The sequence below is a fragment of the Lathyrus oleraceus genome, chromosome 3, assembly GCF_024323335.1.
Source record: "Lathyrus oleraceus cultivar Zhongwan6 chromosome 3, CAAS_Psat_ZW6_1.0, whole genome shotgun sequence".
NCBI classification, from domain to species: domain Eukaryota; kingdom Viridiplantae; phylum Streptophyta; class Magnoliopsida; order Fabales; family Fabaceae; genus Lathyrus; species Lathyrus oleraceus.
Genome location: NC_066581.1, coordinates 375102774 through 375129498, shown reverse-complemented (window position 1 = coordinate 375129498; position 26725 = coordinate 375102774). Strand labels below are relative to the sequence as shown.

General features: G+C 36.3%; 1 protein-coding gene across 1 annotated transcript; it reads left to right on the top strand.

Annotated features, from left to right (window-relative positions):
* The first annotated feature begins 21422 nt into the window (after window positions 1–21422).
* LOC127129289 (chloroplast envelope quinone oxidoreductase homolog) lies at window positions 21423–23036 on the top strand. The gene is made up of 4 exons (XM_051058517.1): window positions 21423–21548; window positions 21650–21791; window positions 21876–21967; window positions 22251–23036. The coding sequence occupies exons 1-4, from the start codon at window positions 21486–21488 to the stop codon at window positions 22938–22940; spliced, it is 987 nt and encodes a 328-aa protein (XP_050914474.1). The 5' UTR covers window positions 21423–21485; the 3' UTR covers window positions 22941–23036.
* The last annotated feature ends 3689 nt before the right edge of the window (window positions 23037–26725 follow it).

The window sequence follows — 26725 nt, the reverse complement described above, 5'->3', positions numbered from 1 at the left end:
GCATCAGGGCATACGAAAGGTTTGGAACTTTCCGCGGTCGCGCCAACCTCTATCTAGTTCCACTCGATAGTGTTCCCTCGATATGCCTTCATTGTGATTCATTGACTCAGCAACACTGTACCAATATTTAGTAAGGTCAAACACTATGACCACATGTGTGTTAGCTTTGGTAGCTTCTTCTTTAATGAATTTCATTGAAGCATCACTAAAGAGCTACCCAGATTGTAACACTGAACCCAATCTGTAACGTCTGATCTCAAACATCGCCCCTAGCCTAAAATAGGTTGCTTGCACTAAAGTGGTTATTGGAAGGTTTCAGATGCCTTTGAAGACAAAGTTCATTGATTCTACAAGATTTGTTGTCATGTGGCCCCATTATTGACCGTTGTCGTATGCCCTAATCCACTTCTCCAATGGAATATTGTCGATTCACCTTACTGTATATGCGTTTGACAATCTGATGTCTTTGCGGTAGTGTTTGAAGGAAGGTTCTGTTAATGCATACTCTACATTGACAACCTTGTTCCGCATCATTTTGTCTTTGATCTCCCGCATAATTTTGAATGATATGTCTAATGCAATAGACATGCGTCGAAGGAGGATCATGTCATCCATTATCAATGTTTTTATAGGCACTCACAATTGATGGGTGTCTGTTTGAGATCAAACATAAGTTAGGCTGATGAGCAACGTGTAATCCTAGATTTTTTAGGAAAAAACTTCATTCCCCGACAGTCTCCCCTTCAACTAGTGCAAAGGCGATTGGAAAAATGTTAATGTTGCTATCTTATGCCACTTCCATGAGTAATATTCATTTATATTTCCCGTACAACCATGTACCATCAATTTGTATAATAGGTTTACATAAAGTAAAACCTTTGATGCATGGTTGATACGCCTAGAAGAGTTAGTGGAATATGCCATTACCACTAATACAAGTCCCGTCAGGGGTATATGTAAAACCCTGAATTTAATTAATTAACTAATTTAAATTATTTAGATTTTTATTTGATTAATTGATGTTTTAAATTAATTATTATGTGATTGTGGGGGTAAGTGTCCTTGAAGTAGAGGTATAGAGAGAGTAAGAGTTTGACATACTTTTTAGAAATTAATGAGAGTTTTAATTAATTATTAGAATAAAGAGTATTTTTATTTGAATTAATTTAATAAATAGAATTATGAGGTGAATGATTAAAAATAGCATGGGTGATAGAAAAAAAAGGAGTATTAGATTTATTAATAAAATAATAAGAAAATAAAATGTACAGAAAAATTGAGGGTAAAGTTGGAATTAAGAAAAATATGTAGGATAAAAAGGGAAAAACCTAATTAGAAGGAAATAAGTTTTGGAATAAAATAGGATTTGGAAGAACATAAGAGAGTGAGTAGGTATTTGTGGAGAGTTGGAGAAAAAGAGGCAAAGAGGAAGAGTTAGGATTTTAGAGAAGAATTTCTTAGAAGTCGTTGTTGTTTTTCTGGAAAATCAAGGCAAGGGAGGAACTACTCATCTATGGATGTTAAATCATGAAAGGGTAGAGAGATTTTTGTAACCTCCAATAAGGAAGATGTTTTTGATGAATTTGTGTTTTTATGGAAGTTGATGTTTTGCTGATTTTATTAGTGTTAATTTCGTGTGATTTGATACATATAATTCTGAACCGATATTCACAAGGTGGTCTGTGATGATTTAAATGGAATACATGTATCATTGCTTTTCAGCTATATATATTGTTCGCTTTGATATTATTAAATATATAAACAAGGTATGATTAACATATGAATACATAATTGTAGCAATCTAATATGAATATATGGGTATACTATGGCGATCGTTTTAATATGAATATATTGATACTGTAGCATTGTCTTTTGTTAATACAATAATATTCATAGAGTAGTGTTTTCTTTTATTAACACAATGTTACTAGTATATATTTCATAACTCACATATAATAATAATAATAATAATAATAATAATAATAATAATAATAATAATAATAATAATAATAATACAAATAATAATACAAATAATAATAATAATAATAATAATAATAATAATAATAATAATAATAATTTAATATTATTAGTATAATATGTTTTTGGAGTTATGAGTTAGAGATAAATAATAGGATCATTTGGCCAACTTAAATTATTTTCAATTTTTTTAGAGTTCTCATAGAGTTGTTAGAGTTAGCGATTGAGTTAATAAGAGTTGTCTTTATGTGTAACAGTTGCTCGTAGAATATTTTTGAGTACTTTAAATTTGTTTTAGAGTTCCCATAGAGTTGTTAAAGTTGCCGATTGAGTCCATAAGAGTTATCTTTATGTGTAACAGTTGTCCGTAGAACATTTTTGAGCATTTTAGAGTTGTTTTAGAGTTCCCCTATAGTTGTTAGAGTTGCCGATTGAGTCCATAAGAGTTATCTTTATGTGTAACAGTTGTCAGTAGAATATTTTTGAGCATTTTAGAGTTGTTTTTAGATTTTCTTGGGAAATCTGTCGACTTATAATTTTGGATAATAATTTTGGTTATAATTTTGGATGATAATTTGGTGATAACTTTGGGTGATAACTTTGGCCATAATTTGTGATATTGCATGCTGTTGAAACTCATGTGCCATGCTGTACGAACTTTAGTCTAGTTTTGGTGAGCCTTGATCCTACGATGGGGATTGAGTGCGAGTAGCTAACTCTATTGAGAAATTAGTGAAGCATTATCTATGGTGATGGTAGCGATTTTGGTGTGCTCTGGTTCCAAGAGGGAATTGATCCTATGGTGTGGATCATGAAGTAAAATGGAGCCGAGTGTTCATAATTTGGTACCACCTGCATGTTGAGTCAGTTGTCGAGTACATTTGCATTGTGTTGCATTGGGTGATTATTTTTTGTATTATGGCATGTGGATGAGAATACTTGATATGTTGATGATTGTTGCAATTAGTGTGTGATGTTGTTAATTGATCTTTGTTATCCACTGGTAATTATTGAAGTGTATTATCACCCCCCTTCTGTTTGAATGTTGCCTTTACATGAGCATCGTGTAGATACTCAAGAGTAGTTTTGAATGAAGTAAGTGGAAGGATAGCTCTTGAAGGGACTTCCGTAGGTTATCACTTTTATTTAGTAGCTCCTTGCTCCGATCATGTAACATCTAGTTGAGATAAATGCTTGATTTGATTTTTGTATCATTGTTGTCGATGTTACAAACTTTTTGTGTTGTTGAGATTTTAAGTTGTTTTGATTTGATTTCTATACTCTTTTGATTATGCTATTAAGTTGAAATTCATGAGACTTAATGTCTTGAGTTACAATACTATTGTTGTATGTTTATTAGTAATTCCGCTACGATGATACCATAAATTCTAGGGTGAGCATGCAAGGACAGGTACTGAGTGCCTTATTATGCAAATACTTAACCCAAATCAAATGCGTTGGATGTCGTGTAACATCCCAAGCATAAATCAGATGTGTTGGATGTCGTGTAACATCCCAGGTATAAATATGTTCATTTGAATTTATTTATGTGGTAACCCGTGTTACGGAGCAGGTTATGTATTTTTATGTGGGTGACACCCTTGTGGTTATGTTTTCTAATTAAAATATCAGATTATTATTTTGTGGTATAGAAGGGTGTTACATTAATGGTATCAGAGCAGGTTGGTCAGTTCGGCCATATTTTTATATCATATCAGTTCCTTGTTAGTCGATAAGTGTGTGTACACTATCGATGCATTGTTTCTTCTAATGTTGTTTGATGGTTTGCAGAGTGTCTGGGAGAAACGATCATGCTATTGCTGAAGCATTGAAATTGCTTGTTCAGGTGATGGCTCAAAATGCACAGAACAATCAGAATGGGGGAGCAGGAGGAGCTCCTGATGAGTTTCTCGCTTTAGGGAAAATTTCAGAGGAACAATCCACCAACTTTCAATGCTAGCCATGACCCAGAGGGTGCACATGCATGGCTCAAAGTAACTGAGAAGATCTTCCTAGTGATGGCTTGCGCTGAGGCTCAGAAGGTACAATTTGGTACTTATATGCTGTTAGAGGAAGCTGAGGATTGGTGGGGTAACACACGTCAGATATTGGTACAGAGATAAAGTGGGTTGTCTTCAGAAAAGAATTATTTGAGAAGTATTTCCCCGAGGACGTTCGTGGAAAAAAGGAGATAGAATTCCTTGAGCTGAAGCAATGAAACAGGACTTAGGCAGAGTATGTTGTGAAGTTTGAGGCATTGTTAAAGTTTTATCCCCATTAAAACCATGTCGATGTTGAGACTTTCAAATGTCTCAAGTTTGAGCATAGGCTGAGACCAGAGATAAAAAAAGGTATTGGATACCAACAGATTCGTTGGTATGCTGAACTGGTGAATAAAAGTAGAATCTACGATGAGGATATCAGAGTCTGGTCTACTCACTATAAGAGTCTTAGTGAGAAGAAAGGAAATGGATACTTTCGAGGGACCCCTTATGTAACTCCAGCTGACAAAGGGAAGAAGAAGGCTTCAAATGGGAAGAAGACAAGTGGGGGAGGGGCTCCCGCTTCTGTCAAGTGCTTCAAGTGTGGTGAGTTGGGCCACCGTGCTAATGAATGTAATAATAAGGTTCTGAGATGTTACAATTATGGAAAAGCGGGTCACCGTGTTGCAGAGTGCAAGAATGATGGTCCGACTTGTTACAATTATGGTGAACATGGTCATATCAGTATGCAATGTCAGAAGCCAAAGAAGACGTCTGCTACTGCTATCCAAACTAATGGTAGAGTGTTTACTTTGAGTGGTTTAGAGGTTCCCAAGATAGATAACTTGATCAAGGGTAGTTGTTTCATTAACAATGATGAGTTAATTTCTATTATTGATACTGGTGCTGCTCATTTGTTTATTTCGTTTGTGTGCTACAGTCTTGGGTTTAAAATTATCTTCTATGGTTGAGAGTATGGTTATCGATACTCCGACTAATGGTTTTGTGACTACTGCATTAGTCTGTTTGAGTTGTCTTTTCACCATTTATGGTAATAATTTTGCGATGGTCTTGGTTTGTCTACCTTTGCCTCAAATTAATATTATTCTTGGAATGAACTGGTTGGAGTTCAACTATGTTCATATTAACTGCTACAACAAAACTGTGAGGTTCCCAGAGTTTGGTGATTATGGAGAGCTGATGTTTTTATCTGCTAAGCAAGTAGAAGAACTCTTAGAGGATGAGGCTCAGATGTTTGCATCATTGAAAATCGACAATAAGGCTGTAAGTGTTAATCTGCCTGTTGTGTGCAATTTCCCAGATGTATTTCTAGATGATATCAGTGACTTTCCACCAAAGTGTGAGATTGAGTTTTCCATTGATGTGGTGCCTGGAACTAATCTTGTGTCAATGGCTTCATATAGGATGTCAACTTCACAATTGGGTGAGTTGAAGAAACGGTTGGAAGAGTTGCTGGAGAAGAAGTTTGTTCGACCAAATGTTTCTCCGTGGGGTATGCCATTGTTGCCAGTTAAGAAAAAGGACAGAAATATGAGGTCATGTGTTGACTACAGACAATTGAATAAAGTTACTATAAAAAACGTGTATCCTCTTTCGAGAATTGATGATCTGATGGACCAATTGGTGGGTGCTTGTGCATTTAGCAAGATAAATTTAAGGTCGGGTTTTCATCAGATTCGTGTGAAACCAGACAATATTCCGAAGACTGCATTCAAGACAAGGTATGGTCATTATAAGTATACAATAATGTTGTTTGGAGTGTCTAATGCGCTAGGTGTGTTCATGGAGTATATGAATAGGATTTTCCATCCTTATCTGAATCAATTTGTGGTCGTATTCATCAACGACATCTTGATATATATTCTAAGCTCGAGGAAGAACATGCTGATCATCTAAAAGTTGTATTGCAGGTGTTGATAGACAAGAAGCGTTATGCCAAGTTGTCCAATTGTGAATTCTGGTTAAAAGAAGTGAGTTTCCTCGACCATGTGATTTCTAATGGAGGAATTGTTGTTGATCCGTCGAAAGTTGATGTTGTGTTGCAGAGGGAGACTTTAAAGTCTGCTACTGAGATTCGAAGTTTCCTTGGATTAGCTGGTTATTATCGCAGGTTTATAAAAGGATTTTCGAAGTTATCATTGCCTTTGACTCAGTTTACTCGAAAGGGTCAAGCTTATGTGTGGGATGTTGCATGTGAAGAGAGTTTTATAGAACTCAAGAATAAATTGACGAGTGCTCTGGTATTGATCTTGCCTAATCTGAGTGAGTCTTTTGTAGTATATTGTGATGCGTCAAAGATGGGTCTTGGTGGTTGAAGCTAGCGGAAATATACTTGAGTGCATCACATAATCAAACATACAATGGAGTCACCATTGAACTTTATTTATTCCCAAAGGAAAGGGAACACATCGATAAAACCAGGGGAAAGAGATAACGGGGTAAGGAAGTTGGTTATGCAAGGGGGAAGTATTAGCACCCTAACATCCGTTGTACTCAACGAGAACTATTTTGATTGTTCTTGCTTGAATGAATGTTATATCTAAAGTTACTCACGAATGAATAAGGGAAAAAGAAAGGAATAGATAGAGTGCTCGGTGAGGATTGGGGCCCTCATGCCTATGTATCCTTATAGTGCAATAAGGAGTTCAGAGCTCCATAGTTCATGGAACTAGTGGTGGGAGGTGAAAGAAATTGTGATAAAGGTATAGTCTGAACCAAAGGATTGTATTGTTTGACTCTAAAAAGGGATGATAACTAAACCCAAGAGTAAGGTTGATATGACTAAGATGTGGAGGAAACCAGGCATACCCAATGTATTGTCATAACCGAAAAGAATGAATTAAGTGATTGATTCCAAAGAAAACATCTCTTGGTTCACAAGCAGACACAAGATGGAGTTCAAAGAGATAGTGTATTTGGCTCAAAGATAAATTATATCACATGGACTGAATGAAGGTAGAAGATTATGAATGCATCATGGAGATGAATGGAATGATAGGGAAAGTAACCAAAGTCAAACAAATGAATTTTTGGTAAATGTGACTGAAGGTATGGTTTGGAACCAAAGGTAAAAGTGTTTTGGAATCCATAGAGGAAATGGTATTTTCAACCCAAGAGTAAAGGTGGTATGAATAAGATGTGGAGGAAACTAGACATACCCATTATATTGTCATAACCGAAAACAAGGAATTAAGTGTTTGGTTCCAAAGCAAACATTTCTTGGTTCACAAGCAGACACAAGATGAAGTTCAAAGAGATATTGTATTTGACTCAAAGATAAATTATATCACACAGAGTGAATGGAGGTAGTAGATATTGAATGAATGTAGTGATTAATGGTCCATGGAGTGAATGGAGGATAAGAAAGAGTAACCAAAGTCAAAGAATTGAGGGATTTAGTAAAAGTGACTGAAGGGTATAGTTTGGAACCAATGGTAGGGGGTATATTGGAATCCATAAGGGGAATGAAATTTTACCATAGAGGAAAACAGGCGCAATGGCCAAAAAAGAAGGAATAAAATGTTTGTCAGCCGGATAAACGACTCTTGGTACAAATGTGGACTTCCGATTAAATGTCCTAAAAGGGTATGTATGGAATTCTAAAGGAAATGTGTTTGGTTTAAAAGTGTTAGGTCTGTGATTTAGTGATTGGAAATAATTTTGGTAAAACATGTTTCATTTGGGAAAATATGTATCACAGCCTAAAGTTGAACATGGTGTCATGACATCTTGATCAACTGTGTAGCAGGTGCTGCTTATGTTCCTTGCAGACTGATATCCTGACAGATGTTATGACATCTTACACCAGTACACCTGTATAGGTCTGCAAGCGTGAATCCTTGAAGATTTAATTTTAAAATGTAAGATTTTGAATGATTCTAGTTCTCCTATACGCGCAACAGATCAAGGATGTTTTAGGAACAATGCAAATTTGATTTGATTTCATAAAAAAGATCTTTTGAGACTTTTTAATATTATAGATTTGTTCCTATTATTGTTGAGAAGATCTTGCAGTTGATTTACAAGAGAATATTGGATCTGATTTGAAGAGTCCAAGCCCATATTGCAAGAGTCTATTTATAAGGACTGCCTAAACCTAAATTTTCAAGGAATTCACATTGAAGAAACTGTGTACACAAATAAGGGTTTAAGGTTTTGAGAGTTCCTTAGTTTTTACGTTTGTTTATACGTACCTCATGGATCTTTTTATGCATAGAGATTGACTAATTGTACTTGATTATATATTTATTTATTATTCTTACTCATGAGATTTTAAGCAAAGAGTTGAGTATTGTTCTTGGTTGAAGCTTTTAAGCAAAACCAAGTATTATTTTTGGAAGTGTAATATTCTGTTTTGGGTTATTGTCACTGGTTTGTGACTTAGGCTATCACTATTTTGATTGGAAGTGAGAGGGGGATTATCATATCTAGAAGGGTTCTAGGTAAATATTGCATGGGTAATGATTAGGAGATAAGTTGTAAATTGGGATTGTTTAGGCTTTGAACTAATACTATTAGTGGATTTCCTTCTTGGATTGGTAGCCTTCAGATGTATATGACGTTGCACCAAAATAGGTTAACGATTGATTGTGTCTTTTACCTTTTGCAATTTAATTCAGCATTATTACTATTTTGATAAAAGTCTTTCTGTCAGCAGATGATGTCTTAACATATGTCTTGACATTGTGTTCTGTTATTTTCTGTTCTCATATCTGTAAGTTATCTTCTTATTATGTTTTGATCAGATATCAGTGTCTCGACATCTCTTAGCATATTTAATATCTGCATACCAGAATTTCAATTGGTATCAAAGCAGGTATCCTGCTCTGTTTCTAGGTGAGATTCAGGGAAGCTACTTTCAGGTACCATGGAAGGAGGACTTGTTAACATACCGCCCATCTTAGATGGCACCAACTATGATTATTGGAAGGCATGTATGGTGGCATTCCTAAAATCTATGGATAGGAAGACTTGGAAAGCTGTCATCAAGGGTTGGGAACATCCTACTATGAAGGACAAAGATGGGAAGGCTACTACTGACTCGAATCCGAAAGAGGACTGGTCTAAGGAAGAAGATGAACTAGCTCTTGGAAAATCTAAAGCTTTGAATGCTCTATTCAATGGAGTTGACAAAAACATATTCAGGTTAATATACATATGTACTGTGACCAAAGATGCATGGGAAATTCTCAGAACCACCCATGAAGGCACATCTAAAGTAAAGATGTCTAGACTTTAGCTTCTCACTACCAAATTTGAGAATCTAAAGATGAAAGATGATGGGAGTATTCATGATTTTCACATGAATGTACTTGAAATCATAAATTCATATAGTGCCTTGAGAGAAAAGATATCAAAAGAAAAGCTGGTGAGAAAAATTCTCAGGTCCCTACCTAAGAAATTTGACATGAAGGTCACAACCATTGAAGAAGCCCAAGACATCAGCAACATGAGAGTAGATGAACTTGTTAGGTCACTCCAAATTTTTGAATTGGGTATTAGTGACAGATCTGAAAAGAAGAATAAAAGCATAGCTTTTGTATCAACCACTGAAGATGAAGAGGACCAATGTGACTTGGATACTGACGAGGGAATGTATAATGCCAATTTACTACTTAAGAGACAATTCAACAAGGTGATGAAGGGAATGGACAGGAAGTCGAGACCAAATGTCAAGAACATCTCATTTGACATCGACAAGAATAGTGATTCCCAGAGAAAAGCAAGTGAAATTCTGGTATCAGATATAAGATGTCGAAGGTAATGTCACGACACTAATATCTGTTAACACACATAGGATAAAGATACAGAATGGTAAAGCAAATGACACAAGCAATTGTTAACCCAGTTCGGTGCAACTCACCTACGTCTGGGGGCTACCAAGCCAGGAAGGAAATTCACTAAAATAGAATTAGTTCAAAGACTCTCCGTACACTTCAACAAGTTACAGTCTTTCTCACCTAATCTCTACCTATGCAATTTCTACCTAAGCACTTTTAGATATGAGAACCCACTCACTTCCCTACAATCACACCTGTGATCTTAAACAACAATCCCTTGAGAAAAGAAAATACTTTTCAATAACACACTCTTAATTTTACTTCACAGTTTCAATCAAGAAGACACACTCTTGATCTTGCTTCACAACTTTGATAAAGAAGACACACACTCTTGCTTAACAGCTTTAGAGTGACAAATTACAACCACAAATCAGTCCAATTCAATCATCAATGGATGACTTGAATGGCTTACAAGTCTCACGACTAAACAGACACAAACCCTAGCTATCTCTCTATATTTCGCTCAGTATTGGTTGTGTGTCAAAACATGTTTTCTAAGTCCCTTTTTATAGAAGCTTTCAGCTGGGCTTGGACATCTTGAAAACCCTAAATCTATTTTCCAATCAAATCTTTTTATAACAGCTGGTTAGATCTCCTTGGAAAATAAGTAAAACAGGTTGTAATCCATGATTGAATGCGCTAGCTAATCAGATCTTCAATCATACATAGATTGCCATTAATTGTGCAATCACAAAACACCAGACATTCACACTGAATGTTTTGTGTACAGGATGTCATGACATCGGGTCTGACATCCTGGAAAAATCCTGCATAATCCAATAATTCCTTTTACAACTTCCAGCAGGTACAACCATATCAGATGCCATAACCTTATGTATGACATCTTGAAACAATTCTGCATGAACATGTCTTTCATTTAAGCTCCAGCAGGTACATCCGATTTCAGAAGCCATGGCATTGTATATGGCATTCTGAAACAATCCTGCATGAACATGTTCTTGAACTCCAGCAGGTACATAGGATATCTTATGTTATGACATCACACATAACATCTTATGAACACTCTTTGTTTTACCAAAATTGCTGCCAACACTAAGAGCTTTCAGAGCTGCCGCTGGATTGTGCTTTTGCATTTGAATCCTTACCAGGCTTCTCTATCTCCTCTTTTTCCAGGCTACAAATAAGAGCTTCCAAAGCTTCTTTTCTTGCCTTGGCCACCTTTATACCATTCTCCAATTCCTTGCAGGTATCTTTTAGTTGGTCAATTAAGCTCCTTTGAGATGTAGGTTCCCTTCTGGCAGATGTCATGACAACATCATTGACATGACTTCCCTCAAAAAGCTTATAGTGAATTGATAGAGGGGACTTTCTCCTGCTTGGAATGTCACTTGTACTCAGAATGCCTGGTTGTTGGCTCAGGATAATGCCACAAATAATGAATGGGAAGGCAATGGGCAACTTCACAACATTTGTAGAGGCATGTCTGATGGTTTGATCAAATATAAACTTTCCAAAATCATAGTTTATCCTGGTTCCAATTGCATGAATGATTCTTCCAAGACTAATGGAGATGGTAGAGATGTGATCAGTAGGCACCCAATTAGCTGAACCAATCTTGTGTAAGATGGCATATTTGACAGTGAGCCTCCCAGTTGATAAGTGATTCCTACTAGGCCATTCCTTAACTTGGCCAGCTGTAATAACCCTACAGACCTCATTGCCTGTAGTCTCTAGGTCCACTCCTCCATCAGTTCCTCTTCCTAGGAACTTGTTGATAATACTTGGTGAGAATTTCACACATTTTCCCCTTACAAACACCTTGCAGAACTCCCTGCTGCTCTTTTCATAAATATCCTCAGGGATATTAACAATAAACTCTTTTACCAACCCCTCATAACATTGGGGTAGAGCTACCACAGTCTTCATTAGTCCAACATTTTTGATCAAATCAATTACTTCCTTTACCTCTACAACCTCTTTTCCAAGCTCTCTTTCAATAGCTACTCTCTTTTGAATGACAAATTTCCATTTTGCTACACCATCTTCTAAATGAAAGGAGATATTGTCTAGGTGCACAGTAGCAGCTTTGCCAGGAGACTTCTGAACAACCTGCCTTTTTGCAGGGGAGATGTCTGGGACATCGTCTTCGACATCTTCCTCAGAGTCAGAGCTGTCTCTTTCTTTCCTTTTCCTAACCTCAACTTTGCTCCAAGATTTTGAGGGTCCTATACCAGCAGTCCTTTTTACTCTTGCTGTTCTCATTTTAGCCACACTTTTTCCTTTCTTAGTTCTCAGTTTCTCAGCTACACTAGGTTTTTGAAGATGAACCAAAGGATCATCCTCTTCTTTAGAGCTTTCTTCCTCTAGGTCAATAACCTTCTCCTGAGACACATTTGCTGGTTTCTTGCTAGGTAGGATTTTACCTAGAGAGCATAACCCTTCAGCAACAACTTCCTTTTCTGATCTAGATGAGTCATCATCTTTATCAGCATGAGGTTCCTCCTCAAGAGAGGGGTCTCTTCTGGACAGAGGGGTAGAAACCCCTTTGACTTCATGCCCTTCACTTAGAATCCTAGTGACTAGGTTCCTTATGGCACGATCAGCATAATGCATGTCTTTTGGAAGAGAGGAGTTACCAGGGGTATTACCTTGCTTATCTCCAGCCTTGGAGGAGGGACCTGGGGTGTCGTCTGGTATCATGCAAAGTGGAGTAACGTCTATCACGTCTTCATCTACAAACTCCATGGAGGGAGTCTTTGCATGGTGAGAGGATTTTGAACCAGATGATGATGGATGTTGAGACATGTTGTAGGACTTTTGAGAAAAGTTTCTTTGCCCTAGCTGAGCTTTTCTGAGAAGTTGAATGGAGATGGAGATTGTTGTGTTTAGGTAGCATGTGTTGAGGGGATAGATACTATTTTCAATGCTAGGGAATGATTTATCATTAATGTGGCTCTTTCTTTTAAGAGGACAGACACTATTTTTATTTCCTTTATTTTTCCACTTTAATTTCCATAATTTCACAAGAGTCAAAATCCCTAACTTCCCTCCCTCATATTCAATTTGAATTTTACCCAAATTCCTTGCAACCTTGTCTGCTAGTTCCAGTCCATGCTTTAGACCTCTGAAGTTGTCTTCCACGAATTTTCTAATGAAGTGATAATAACAAAAACAGTACTTTGCCCATCTGTGTTGAATCTGATTTTTGGACCTAATTTCAGCATTCAGGTTATCATAATATAATGTCATGACATCGTGTGTGACATTGTATGCAATCATCAATAGTTTCATCCAACCCAGTTGAGCCCAACTGCTTCCATCTTCTATACCTTTCACATGTGTAGGAGCAGGAGTCATCCCAATCTTCTCCACATTGTTCTTGTCATTTTTGCTTTGAGATAAACATATAATCCCCTGTGGCCTAGTACCAACAGTTCTATTATGCCTATGACTGGTCACATGTCCACCTATTTGATCTAACCTCTCAGTTGTTTGAGCCATCATAACCTTTTCTCCTATGAGGGTGAGGTTAAGTCTGAGCTTCTGGTGTGACATCTTTGTCTGACATTTTCCACAGACTTGTTTTTCATCACTCTTGAGAGCATCTATACTCATCTTTGTCCATTCCTTTTTGACATAGGAATTCTTTAAGGGATAATCCATTTGAGAGCTCCACATGTAGCAGTTGTCTTTGGTCCTGATTCCTTTCATAATCAATTCACTCTTTTTGTCAAAGATTAGACATTCAGTTTTGGTGAAGTTAACATTCAGACCTTGATCACATAGTTGACTGATGCTTATTTGATTAGCAGTCAAGCCCTTAACTAGTAGAACCTTGTCAAGTTTAGGAACTCCAAGACAATCAAGCTTACCTGTTCCCTTGATTTCACCTTTTGCTCCATCTCCAAAGGTTACATGGCTTATGGTATGATGATGCAGATCAGTTAGCAGGTCTTGGTTTCCAGTCATGTGTCTGGAACATCCACTATCAAAGTACCACTCTTCTTTGGCTGGGATTCTGAGGGGAATGTGAGCTATCAAACCTGTAACATTAGTTTTAGGAATCCATTGCTTCTTAATGATAGGCCTGTGCTGTTTGGGTTTGGATTGATAATGATTCTGATGATGAGCAGACCTAGGATAACCATACAGTTTATAGCAGAACAGCTTCAGATGACCAAATTTCCCACAATGATGGCATCTCCATCTTTGGTGTTTCCCTTTCTGCTATTTTCTTCTCCGGTGTTGTGACATATAGTGTGACATCACATGTTTACTTTTATTATAGATGCACTTAGGTTTGGCTTGAGATTTGGCACCAGTGTAACTGCTCTCAGGCTTTGAGTCATTATACCCAATGCCAGATTTGTCTCATGTTATTTGTCTAGTTTGGAGAATCTTGTCTAAGGAGTCAGATCCATTGCTTAACATCCTTACATACTTGGTCATCTCTTATAGTTTAGAATTTAGAACCATGACTTCAGTTTTCAACTTAGAGATGATTTTCACATGGTCTGCCTTCTCACTTTCCAGCTGTGCTATCTTCTGACTTTCAGCTTGTGGATTTTCAACTAGCTTGGCATTCAGAACCACTGCTTCTGTTTGTAAATTGGAGATGGTTTCCAAGTATTCTTCCTTCTCATTCTCAAGTTGAGTTATTTCCTTCTTCTGGTTTTTAACCTATTTGCACAACTCTAAACTTTTGTGACACAATTTTCTGTAGGTAGAGGCCAATTCTTCAAAGGTTACTTCACCATCACTTGAGTCTTCATCAGACCCCCATCTTCCTGTCAAAGCAGTCACAAGATTTGCAGTCTCCTATGTTTCACTCTCATCAGACCAAGTGGCAGCAAGACTCATCTTCTGTTTCTTGAGGTAGGTTCCACATTCAGTCCTGATGTGTCCATACCCATCACATTCATAGCACTGTACCTCTTTTCCTTCTTTGAGCTTCTCATCTGATCTTGCTCTTCTTCCAGCATTGTTGGTTTTACTGATGTCAGATGAGATGTTCTTGACATTTGTCTTAGATCTTACATCCATCTTTTTCAACAGTTTATTGAACTGTCTTCCCAGCATTGCTACTTCATTGACCAAATCTTCATCAACCTCCTGACTCTTTTCCTCTTCTGTGTTTGACATAAAGGCCATGCTCTTTGTTTTCTTTTCAGAACCATCATTCAATCCCATCTCAAAGGTTTAGAGGGAACCAATTAGCTCATCTACCCTCATGTTGGAAATGTCTTGATATTCTTCTATGGCATTCACCTTCATTGCAAATCTCTTAGGAAGTGACCTGAGTATTTTCCTTACCAGTTTTTCATCTGTCATCTTCTCTCCCAGTGCTCCTGAGGCATTAGAAATTTCAAGGATACTCATGTGAATTTCATGAATGTTTTCATCTTCTTTCATCCTTAAGTTTTCAAACTTGGAGGTGAGCAGCTGAAGCCTAGACATCTTAACCATAGAAGTGCCTTCATGAGTGGTCTTGAGAATGTCCCAAGCATCTTTGGCCACTTCACAGTTGTTTACTAACCTGAAAATATTTTTGTCTACTCCATTAAATATGGTATTCAAAGCTTTAGAATTTCCAAGGGCTAGATCATCCTCCTCCTTGGACCATTGTTCTTCAGGCTTCTTCTCAATAGTGGCTTCTCCTTCTTTAGTAATGACAGGATGCACCCAACCTGTTAACACAACTTTCCAAGCCTTGTTATCAAGAGATTTTAGAAAAGCTACCATTCGAGGTTTCCAATAGTCATAGTTAGAACCATCCAAAATTGGGGGCCTATGAACAGATCCTCCATCTCTCTCCATTGTACCAGAAAGTAGTGTCCCTAGATCTCACCCAGAACCAGAGCAGGATGCCTGCTCTGATACCAATTGAAATTCTGGTATCAGATATAAGATGTCGAAGGTAATGTCACGACACTAATATCTGTTAACACACATAGGATAAAGATACAGAATGGTAAAGCAAATGACACAAGCAATTGTTAACCCAGTTCGGTGCAACTCACCTACGTCTGGGGGCTACTAAGCCAGGAAGGAAATTCACTAAAATAGAATTAGTTCAAAGACTCTCCGTACACTTCAACAAGTTACAGTCTTTCTCACCTAATGTCTACCCGTGCAATTTCTACCTAAGCACTCTTAGATATGAGAACCCACTCACTTCCCTACAATCACACCTGTGATCTTAAACAACAATCCCTTGAGAAAAGAAAATACTTTTCAATAACACACTCTTGATTTTACTTCACAGTTTCAATCAAGAAGACACACTCTTGATCTTGCTTCACAACTTTGATCAAGAAGACACACACTCTTGCTTAACAGCTTCAGAGTGACAAATTACAACCACAAATCAGTCCAATTCAATCATCAATGGATGACTTGAATGGCTTACAAGTCTCACGACTAAACAGACACAAACCCTAGCTCTCTCTCTATATTTCGCTCAGTATTGGTTGTGTGTCAAAACAGGTTTTCTAAGTCCCTTTTTATAGAAGCTTTCGGTTGGGCTTGGACATCTTGAAAACCCTAAATCTATTTTCCAATCAAATCTTTTTATAACAGCTGGTTAGATCTCCTTGGAAAATAAGTAAAACATGTTGTAATCCATGATTGAATGCGCTAGCTAATCAGATCTTCAATCATACATAGATTGCCATTAATTATGCAATCACAAAACACCAGACATTCACACTGAATGTTCTGTGTATAGGATGTCATGACATCGTGTCTGACATCCTGGAAAAATCCTGCATAATCCTATAATTCCTTTTACAACTTCCAGCAGGTACAACCATATCAGATGCCATAACCTTGTGTATGACATCTTGAAACAATCCTGCATGAACATGTCTTTCATTTAAGCTCCAGCAGGTACATCCAATATCAGAAGCCATGGCATTGTATATGGCATTCTGAAACAATCTTGCATGAACATGTTCTTGAACTCCAACAGGTACATAGGATATCTTATGTTAAGACATCACACATAACATCTTGTGAACACTCTTTGTTTTACCAAAATTGCTGCCAACACTAAGAATCAACAGCAAGAATAGAAGAAAAGCCCAATCAAGGAAAAGGTATTGAGTGTCATGAATGTGAGGGTTTTGGTCACATTAGATCAGAATGTCCCATGTATCTCAAGAAACAAAAGAAGAGCTTATCTATTTCTTTGTCTGATGATTCTGAAGGTGAAACTGATGATGAAACTGCTAAGCATGTTACAACTTTCACTAGTAGATATGAATATGATGAAGATGTAAGAACAATATTGGTTCTACAATTCTAAGATTTTGATGATAACAAAGGATGAAACCAAAAATGGCACTCTAACGAGATTTTTTCTAAGTATGCAGGACTCTGAACAACAACGCAAGGACTCTGATCTCTTATCAGATACAAACACTTGTCAGATACAAAGTGCTAGAAGATCAGACACCGCTAAGGAAGAAGTACGTCCAAGAAGTTCTGATTCTGATCAAAGAAAGACAATAAAAAGAACCAGAAGCTCCAACAACTACTGGTCTTAGAATCTGATGATTAAGAAGACTAGTACTCTGAGAAGCTCTAATGAATTCAGACGTGATCATCCTCTGAAGATTGACTCTGATGCAACAAGACTCTAATGAAGATTCACCAAGTCCAGAGAGAGTAACAAAAATAATTCTCACTATGGAAAGGAAGTATTTTAAGAAAGAAGTTAATCAGGGAGACAAAATGGTTATAGCAAGAAACACAAAAGTAATGACATTGAATACTCATCAAAGACCAAGATTCTGTCATCACTCCAACGATCCTTCTTACTACTATATAAAGGACAACCTACCTCACTGAGAGACACACCTGCAACGCACAGAAAATTCATTCATATTCTCTCTCATTTTTTCACGAGTTGCTGCTCTTACGTGAAAAACTCTTGCTCTAATACTTTGCTGTAATACTTGCTTACTCTTGGAAGCACCTTACATTACAAATCTATTTTACTTAAATTGTTTTTGTTCCTCAAGTGACTTTGCGCAGTCTGTATACTTGAGAGGGCTAAGAGATTCTTCTCTTAGACGACTGGTTGTGTAATCTTTCAAGATTAGTGGATTAAGTCCTTTTTAAAGGCGAAATCACCTTGGTCGGGTGGACTAGAGTAACTTTGTTTTCTAAGCGAACCTGTATAAAATTCTGTGTGTTCTTATTCCTTAAAAAACTTTTAATTTCCAAAACAATTCAAACCCCCCTTTCTTATTTTTCTCACCTTCAGTTGGTATCAGAGCTTCGGCTCTGTTATTGATTTTCCAATCAAACACCTAACAGTGTAGAGAGATCCAGAGCGAGAAAAACTATGGACAACACCAATGGGTTACTCATTGAAGTGTCTCTTGAGAAATTTGATCAATTGATGAAGAAGCTTGTTGAAGAAGTTACTCAAGATACCCAGATGAACTAGGGTTTCCAAGGCAAACCAACTCCAAACTATTGAAGAAATCTAGATCGAAATAACCTGTAGAGATCATTGAGACTCATATATGATGCTTAGAGCCATTGTGGATCATTTATTAGTTGTGCTCTTAGTAATGAGGGTCTTAAACCCTAGATGTGAACTTGATAGATCAATGGTGATCATGCCATACCTACAAAAGAGTTAGGCAAATGCAAAGACATATTTTTGGTATTTTAGTTAGTAAAGATGATAAAATACAAAGTATGATACAATCACATAGTGCTTGGTGATCTCTCCCAATACAAACCCAATGAAAGATGGGTAAGGAGGATGCCAAGGTGTGATCCCAATGCTAATGCAAATGATGAGATTGCATGAGGGATCTTAGGGTTAAAACTGGGGTCTTACAGTTAGTTTTAAACTGAGACCTTGTTTAAATTTAGCTCCAAAAACTGTTAGTGGGAACTTCTAGTTATTTTAACTTGTTAACTGAGTTATTAATCAGTTAGTGTAATTCACTTGGTGTTAGTATGTTATTTGTAATATTTTTGTTAGAACTGGCTGCTATTAATTTGCTACCTATTAAAAATCTTCCATGCAAACTCAGACGAAATTCTACATGTCAGTAGGAAAAACTTGGTTGATTTTATTATGGCTATTTTAGAATTGGCCTTGTTAACTTCAGTGTGTAGAAATTGAATCAAAAAGTGCTAAATGTTATAAGGCAAAGTTTGAAATGAAAATATTGGGCTTTGCTTCTGACTTTGAGGGACTGTTATGCAGAACTCATAAAAATGATATTTGGCTGTTTCACATATCTATGCAGGTGAAGTTATTTGGACATGCTAGTTTGGAATTATTGAATATAAGATGAACCTGGTTTTTTGCTAGCAGGACTTGGTGAATGTGTGAGTGGTTTGTGATACAATGGTCCTCGGTTGCAGACTTGTAGTTTCTGGCTGGTGGTTTTGAAATGCACCAGTGGTCATATTGGTTCTAACTTTGTTTTTTTTGCAGGGAGCTTTGCTTATGTTGTTTGTACCTTGTTTCCATCACAAGCCTCAATGCAGCTTGGTCCATTGCTGCAAACTCCATAGGGTTTTATACTGGTGCAGGACTGACTTGTGGCAAAGTTGCAAGGCAAGGTGTGGGAGTAAAGATGACCAAATTCAAAAGCATAACAAATTTGCAAACCAAATGCCTTTCTTACTCATGAAGGAAATTGGCCATGAAGTTGCAAGAAGAGATGGGAACATGGAGAATCAAAGTGGACATCATCAATTAGGGCTAGGTTTTAGATGAGTTGACTTTGGTCAACTACTTGACCAAAAAGTCAATAGTTGACCAAAGTCAACTATAGGTAAAAATCATTTTTTTGTAATTTCTTGCATGGACATTTATAATGTGACATGTATGAATAAAATGAAAGCTTTTAATGAGAAAATAGTTCTTTTTGATCCATGAAACATGTTTTAATGAGAAAATAGTTCTTTTGGATTAATGTACCTTAGCATGAACCTTAAACAAATGGACCATAAAGCTTGACTAAATGGATCACGAATGCACCAAGAATGAAATTGTGAACTTCAAGTCAATGGACCATGAAACCTGAGTTAATAGAACTTGAATTCACCATGATATTTAATTCGATGCAGAAACCTTGAATGAACCAGTATGAGAATTTGAACAATCCAAGCTATGAGACTATGGTCATTAGATGAACTTAATGAATGGATTCAATGGCCATGGCATGATGCACACCATATTTAACAATCAAAACCCTCATATGCCAGGGTTTCATATGAAAGATCAATTGACAAACCAGAACCTACAAGCTTCAGGCACACATGGTCATGGTTTCAATCACAAACCAAAATCAAGCTGCAAATAAGGAAAATCAAAATCACAAACCAAGCAAACATGAGTCACCAACTAGGATTTTACGCATTGGTCCAAGAATAAGTTTCCATATTGACTGCAACACCTCTATTCTTAGGGCTTAATCTATCTAATAAAGGTCTTCAAATGAAACATGAGGCTCCAAAGACAAGTTCGCAACACATAGGCCGCCAAATAGGGTTTAGATGATCAAACCAAGACCTAAGAAGAAATCACAAGGTCTCATGGAAACAACACCAAGAATTAGGGTTTTGATGCCCTTGAAGGATGCCATGATGAAGTTTTCTTGAATTCATGCTTTAAAGACCAAGCAATTAGGGTTTCACATCCCCTATGATCAGATACATATCCAAGCCATGCCTTTAGGTTTGATCCACACATAAAACCTAGCTTTACAAGCCATAGAGCTTTGAATCTAGGATGTATGTTTGCTAATGGCAATATGAACGCATGATATACATGTAATTGGTATTCCCCTTAACTATAATGGATGTGATGGATGTTAATACATTCCCCTTACATAACCGACTTCCGTACCTTTTTCTCTTTTCTTTGGGGTTTATTGATATTTTCCCATTTCTCTTAAAATAAATAAATTCAGTGGCGACTCTGTTGTATTTTCGAGCGTGCGATGTGCTTGAGTATTTTTTGCGGCGCGACACGTTCCAGGTCATTTGACATTGATTTTTCATCAACTGAGGTGAACGTTTTACAATAAAATGTATTATTTGTAGTAGTGTCTCTTTATTGCGATGTATGAGGCGACTCTCTCCTTCTCTCGGTGGTTTCGGTAGAGATACGACTTTGGATCGAGGATGATGTATATGTGCAATTTCACAGAAATTAGGAGTCAATTCTCCCCGACGGTGTCACTGTTTCTTTATGGAACAAGAATTGTGTTTGATCCATGATTGAGGACCTTGAATCGGTGGTGCCGATATTTGATACGGTGGCGTATGATGGGTTTGCATAGTAAACACTCAAACACCCAAGTTAACTTAGAATCTAAAATGAGTATAATGAAAAATAAAGATCAATAACGGTGCTATTTTATACGTTGAAGAAAGCAATTCATATAAACCTAAATTTGACTGCTTCTCTTTTTCAATCAACAAGCCATTTACTTTAAGGTGTGCATAAACTTAATTTTAAAATTTGTTTTTACTATTAGAAAAGTCAATTGAAAATATCTTATTCCAAGCTTCTAGCACAAGATAATTTTTGGCTTTTATATTTTTCTGTCAGCACTATAAATATTAGCTACGTTTCCATTTCCTTCTGTGTCTTCTAATTCATATCCTCTTTAGTGGTTCAATTCACTACTCTCAACTATTCACATTCTCTCTAACTGTAAAGATGGAGAGACTCATGCTTGCTGTTCAGTACAATGCCTATGATGGAGGAGCTAATGCCTTACAGGTTCTTCAACTTCATTTTATTATTCTATTTCACATGTAATATTCATTTCTGTTTAAGTAGATAACAAAAGTTGTTTTGTTTATAATTTTAATTTATTGCAGCATGTTGAAGTTCCCATACCGAGTCCTAATAAAGATGAGATTTTGATAAAAATGGAAGCAGCAAGTATAAATCCACTTGATTGGAAAATACAGAAACGCATTCTGTGGCCAATTTTGCCTGCCAAATTTCCATATATACCATGTAATTCTCTAGATTTTCATTTTATCATAGAGAGATTTGAGATGTTTAGAACTCAAACATATAAGAATATTCATCTTTCAATAGGTATGGATGTTGCAGGAGAGGTCATGGAGGTTGGTAGAGGTGTTACAAAGTTCAAAGTTGGTGACAAAGTTGTAGGCTTAATGAGTCCCTTTGTAAGTTTTTTTCTATTATTCAGTCTCTTTCATATGATTTCACTTAGAAAAGGATTTTCCTAAATTTTCTGTTTGATTTGAGAAATATTTCGGTTTTCAGTTTTTGTTTTCACTGATAATAACAAAAGTTAGACATTAAATTTAACCAATTATTTTGTTCAGTTTTTCCTATTATTCAGTCTCTTTCGTATGATTTCACCAATTATTTGTCACTTTCAATATAAAAAAGTCTCACATCACATATAATATTTATTTTTTGAGACATTAAATTCTATTATGGTAGAGTGGTGGAGGCCTAGCTGAGTTTGCTGTTATTAAGGAGAGTGTCACCGCCTCAAGACCACCAGAAATCTCAGCTTCCGAATGCGCCGGTTTACCTATTGCCGGTATAACAGCTCTCCAAGCACTTTCCCAAACAATAGGAATCAAACTAGACGGAAGCGGTGAACGGAAAAACATTTTGGTCACTGCTGCATCAGGTGGTGTAGGCCACTATGCAGTTCAATTAGCAAAACTGGGCAACACGCATGTGACGGCCACCTGCGGCGCTCGAAACATCGAATTCGTCAAAAGCTTAGGAGCTGATGAGGTGATTGATTATAAGACAGCAGAAGGTGCTGCATTAAAGAGTCCATCCGGTAAGAAATATGATGCAGTGATTCATTGTGCAAATGAGTTTCCATGGTCAATTTTTGAGACTAATTTAAGCATGAATGGTAAGGTTGTAGACTTAAGTCCTACCCTTGGTTCAGTGATGAATTTTGCTCTTAAGAAACTTACCTTCCCCAAGAAACAACTTGTGCCATTGCTTTTACTTCCAAAGGGTGGGGATCTTCAATATCTTGTTGATTTGGTTAAGCAAGGAAAGATTAGAACAGTTATTGACTCCAAATATCCTATAACAAAAGCTAAAGATGCTTGGGCTAGGTGTATTGATGGTCATGCAACTGGGAAGATCATCTTTGAGTTCTAAATATGCAGTATGATGCTCTATAATTAACAAAATCAATAGATTGATAGAGTAATGTTGTGTTTATTTAATAAATAAGTTTCTTAGAAAATCCTTTTGTATAGATGTGTTTAATTTTGTATTTTTAGCATCTTGGATATTCTTTTAGTTTTCATTAATAATATATTTTAATAAAAATGATAAAATAATTTTAAGTGATGTTTATATCTAAGTAATAGAATTAGAGTACCGCATCAAATATGATTTCGAATAATATCATGTTTCTATTTTAATGGTAATTACAATGTTTGTTCTAGAATTTTTTTTAAGCTACTCTTACAAACAAACAGGACCAATCACTTTTAGTTTAGACAATTCAAAGGAGACACAAACCATTCTAAAAAGTTACAGGGGTTCTATCCCTTATACTTCTAACTGACCAAGTCCAAGAGATAAATTTAATAGAGAGCACAGTGTCATCTACATTAACAAAATAATTACGAAATAAAGTATTGTTTCTACCCAACCAAATACTTTAACATGTTGCTAACCATATCATAGTTGTCTTACTCGTGCTAAAATACTTCTGAAACAAGTCAGAACGAAAGTTAAAAACATTTATATAGTTTGGAAAGAAACATCACCCATATCTAACCAAATAAGAATACCTCTCCAAATGTTTTTTGAAACCACACAGTGAAGTTATAAATGGTTCAAACTTTCTTCCTCATTCAAGCACAAAACACATAAAAAATCACTTGCACTATGAATGATGTTTTTCTTAAAAGTTAATCTTTGGTTGGAAGACGATTTAACAACACTCTCCATCCAAATATCATAATTTTAGAAGGAATCTTAAGTTTTCACAGAACTCTAAAGGCTCTTCTCAAGGAAAAACACATGGTTTTGTCGGAACTGACTCTACCAACAAATTGTAGTAGGATTTCACTGTGAAAATAAGTCGACTATATTAGGATGAGGCTTCACTTCTTCTAACCAACCAAGAAATTCTTTCTCCATCCAAATTAAACCAAGAGAAGAAACAAAACTGAAATTAAAATTTCAATGCCAGAAGTCTCCTTCCCAATATTCTGCTTCTGCTACACTATTGTTGGGAGAGTTTGAAAGATCATGTAGCTCACGAAACACATCCTTTAGGCATTGGGATCCTATAAAAATATTGTTCAAAAATGAAATGTTCAAGCTATTACCTACAACACGCAAAATGTTAGCAACAAAAGGGTCTACGACTGAACCACACAGATGACAAAAACAGACAAGATTACACCACCAAATCAAATCTTTTCGACTTCCAATTCTATCTCTTCCATTCATCAAGCACATCCCTACATTACCATACCGATGCTTAAGGAGGTCGTACCACATTGATTATTTGTCATGAATAATCCTCCACTTCCACTTCAATAGTAAAGAGATGTTAAATAATTCAATTTTCTTGATGCCAAGTCCACCCTTCTCTTTTGATGTGCAAACTTTCTTCCAATTCATCCAATGAATGCTCTTCCTTTGGTCTGTCCCATTCCATAAAAAATTACTTTGGATCTTAATAATCTCCTTCTAAACTTTCACCAGGGCTTTGTAAAATGATAACATATAAATCGGAATGACGTTCAACACCGCATTTATGAGAACAACTTTACCACCTATAGACAACAACCTCACTTTCCAACAACACAACTTTTTCCTCAACAAGTCAATCAAATCCATCCATATTCCTAATCTTCTAGGGCTTGACCCAACTTGCACCCCCAAAATTTTGAAAGGAAGATGCCAATGCAGCAGTGGAGAAAGGAAGAAGCACATTGGATGAAGTGACTGTCGACATTAACTTCAAAAATTGCTTTTTGCATAAATTAATGCGTAAACCTGAAACAAGCTTGAATCCTCTCAATATAGCTTTTATGATCCACAAATTAGACCAATTGAAATCACCAAATACAATAGTATCATCGACAAACTGAAGAATGTCAAAAGACACTTCATCATTCACCCGAAACCCAAAAAATTCATTAAAAACAAATGCTTTCTTCATTGAATGAGTGGGGGCATCCATAGCACGAATGAAAAGGAACAACGATAAATGATCACCTTGGAGAATCCCTTTTATCTACTTGAAATTCCTTTGTTACACTCCCGTTAACCAAGATGGATATGGAGCTAGTGAACACAATGACTTCCATCCAAGATTTCCATTTAATCCCAAATCCAAACTTATCAATAAAAAATCTAAGATAGTTCCAACTTACGCAATCGTAAGCTCTTTAAAACTAAATTTTCAAAAGTGTTAAAATATGGTAAAGTATTTATGTATCGTCTCTACAGGGACTGGTGCGATATCAATGTCGTTAAATAGTTACAATGGTTTTAAGCGGAAGATTGCAAGATGTTTGATAAATAGATACAGAAGGTAAAACAGGTGAATGATAAAGAAATTTTTAGAGATGTGAGAGCTTGCCAGGATTGAATTTCACCCACCGATAGAATATGTAATTTACCAATCAATTATACATAATCTAAACATCCATCAATATCATCATGTATCACTCACAAACATAGTTTATGTCTAAACTTCTGAAGAGGTTTCGACCTTATTGTTTAATCGACAATCTCTCGGCCTATTAAACAATATAGTGGCATTAATAATCGATACTTACGGTGAATGTTAAACCTAAATCTATGTCTATCATTTAGAATCTAACAGATGTTCATCTTAGATCAAGATTAGAATAGTATTTCTCAATATCAATTCCAATCCATGAAGTTAAACAGTAAATCAAAGATAACATTGATATAGATTCATAAATAGAATGTAGATAACGTTGTGATCAATAAACATGCACACTATGGTGAACTACAACCAATCCCAACAAGAAATCGATTTAGCTACTCATGGTAGCTTGATATAAGAAGGAAGAATGAAGATGAAAGTGCATCAATCATGATTTTCCGATGACTGATGTGTATCCAGCTTCTGGTCTTCATGAATCACCCTTTCCTATTGTTTGGCACGTTTATCTATCTCCAAAAATATTGTGTAGCCCTAAAAAGATGAAGTGATGGGGCTTTTATATAAACACAATCTCTTAGACCGCGTTAAGCCCCATCAAACCTCGCTTAGCGCGACTAGAAGACAAAACGTATCAAACTGCCTTAAGTGGCGCTTAGTGCCACTAGACCACACTTAGCACGGTAACTTCTGTCCAGAAAGATTGGGTTGCACTATGACCACGCTTAGCCCCACCTGAAAGCATGCCTTTGATCCAAAATTGCATGTTGAAGTCATTCTTTGGTCTTTTAACTTTAAAAGCTCCTCCAATGCAACAAAACTACAAAATAAATTGCAAAATTTGATTAAACTTAATAAAATTTACATGATGAGTTATACCACTATATATACATAAAAGTTGAGGGATTATCTTGCAAATCCAATTAAATAAGTAAATAAGTGCCACTAATTTATACAAATAATCAACACAATTTGGCCCTTAACAACTCTCCCTAACTAAGAAATTTGTTTGTCCTCAAACAAGAGTCTTGTCGGCCTAAAGAAACAAGCAACTTCCAAAATTAAAATGTTAAACAAGCTTTGAGAAAAGAAGAAAAATACATGGTTCAAAATTTTCAAGAACATAGGCAAAGTGATGCTTACCACTATACTACAACAACACCAAGATCATGAAACAAATTCTAAGCACAAATCTCATGTCAAAAATTCTAAGACAACACTTGCTCAATCATGAATCACACCTAACACACATCTTTATCAATGGACAAAAAACAAAATTGAG

What these genes read in the sequence shown, in the direction of transcription:
- LOC127129289 (XM_051058517.1), top strand. Translation starts at nt 21,486, where the DNA reads ATGGAGAGACTCATGCTTGCTGTTCAGTACAATGCCTATGATGGAGGA. An exon ending in GAGGAGCTAATGCCTTACAG is followed by an intron (nt 21,549 to 21,649) that starts GTTCTTCAACTT and finishes AATTTATTGCAG; the next exon opens with CATGTTGAAGTTCCCATACC. An exon ending in CAAATTTCCATATATACCAT is followed by an intron (nt 21,792 to 21,875) that starts GTAATTCTCTAG and finishes ATCTTTCAATAG; the next exon opens with GTATGGATGTTGCAGGAGAG.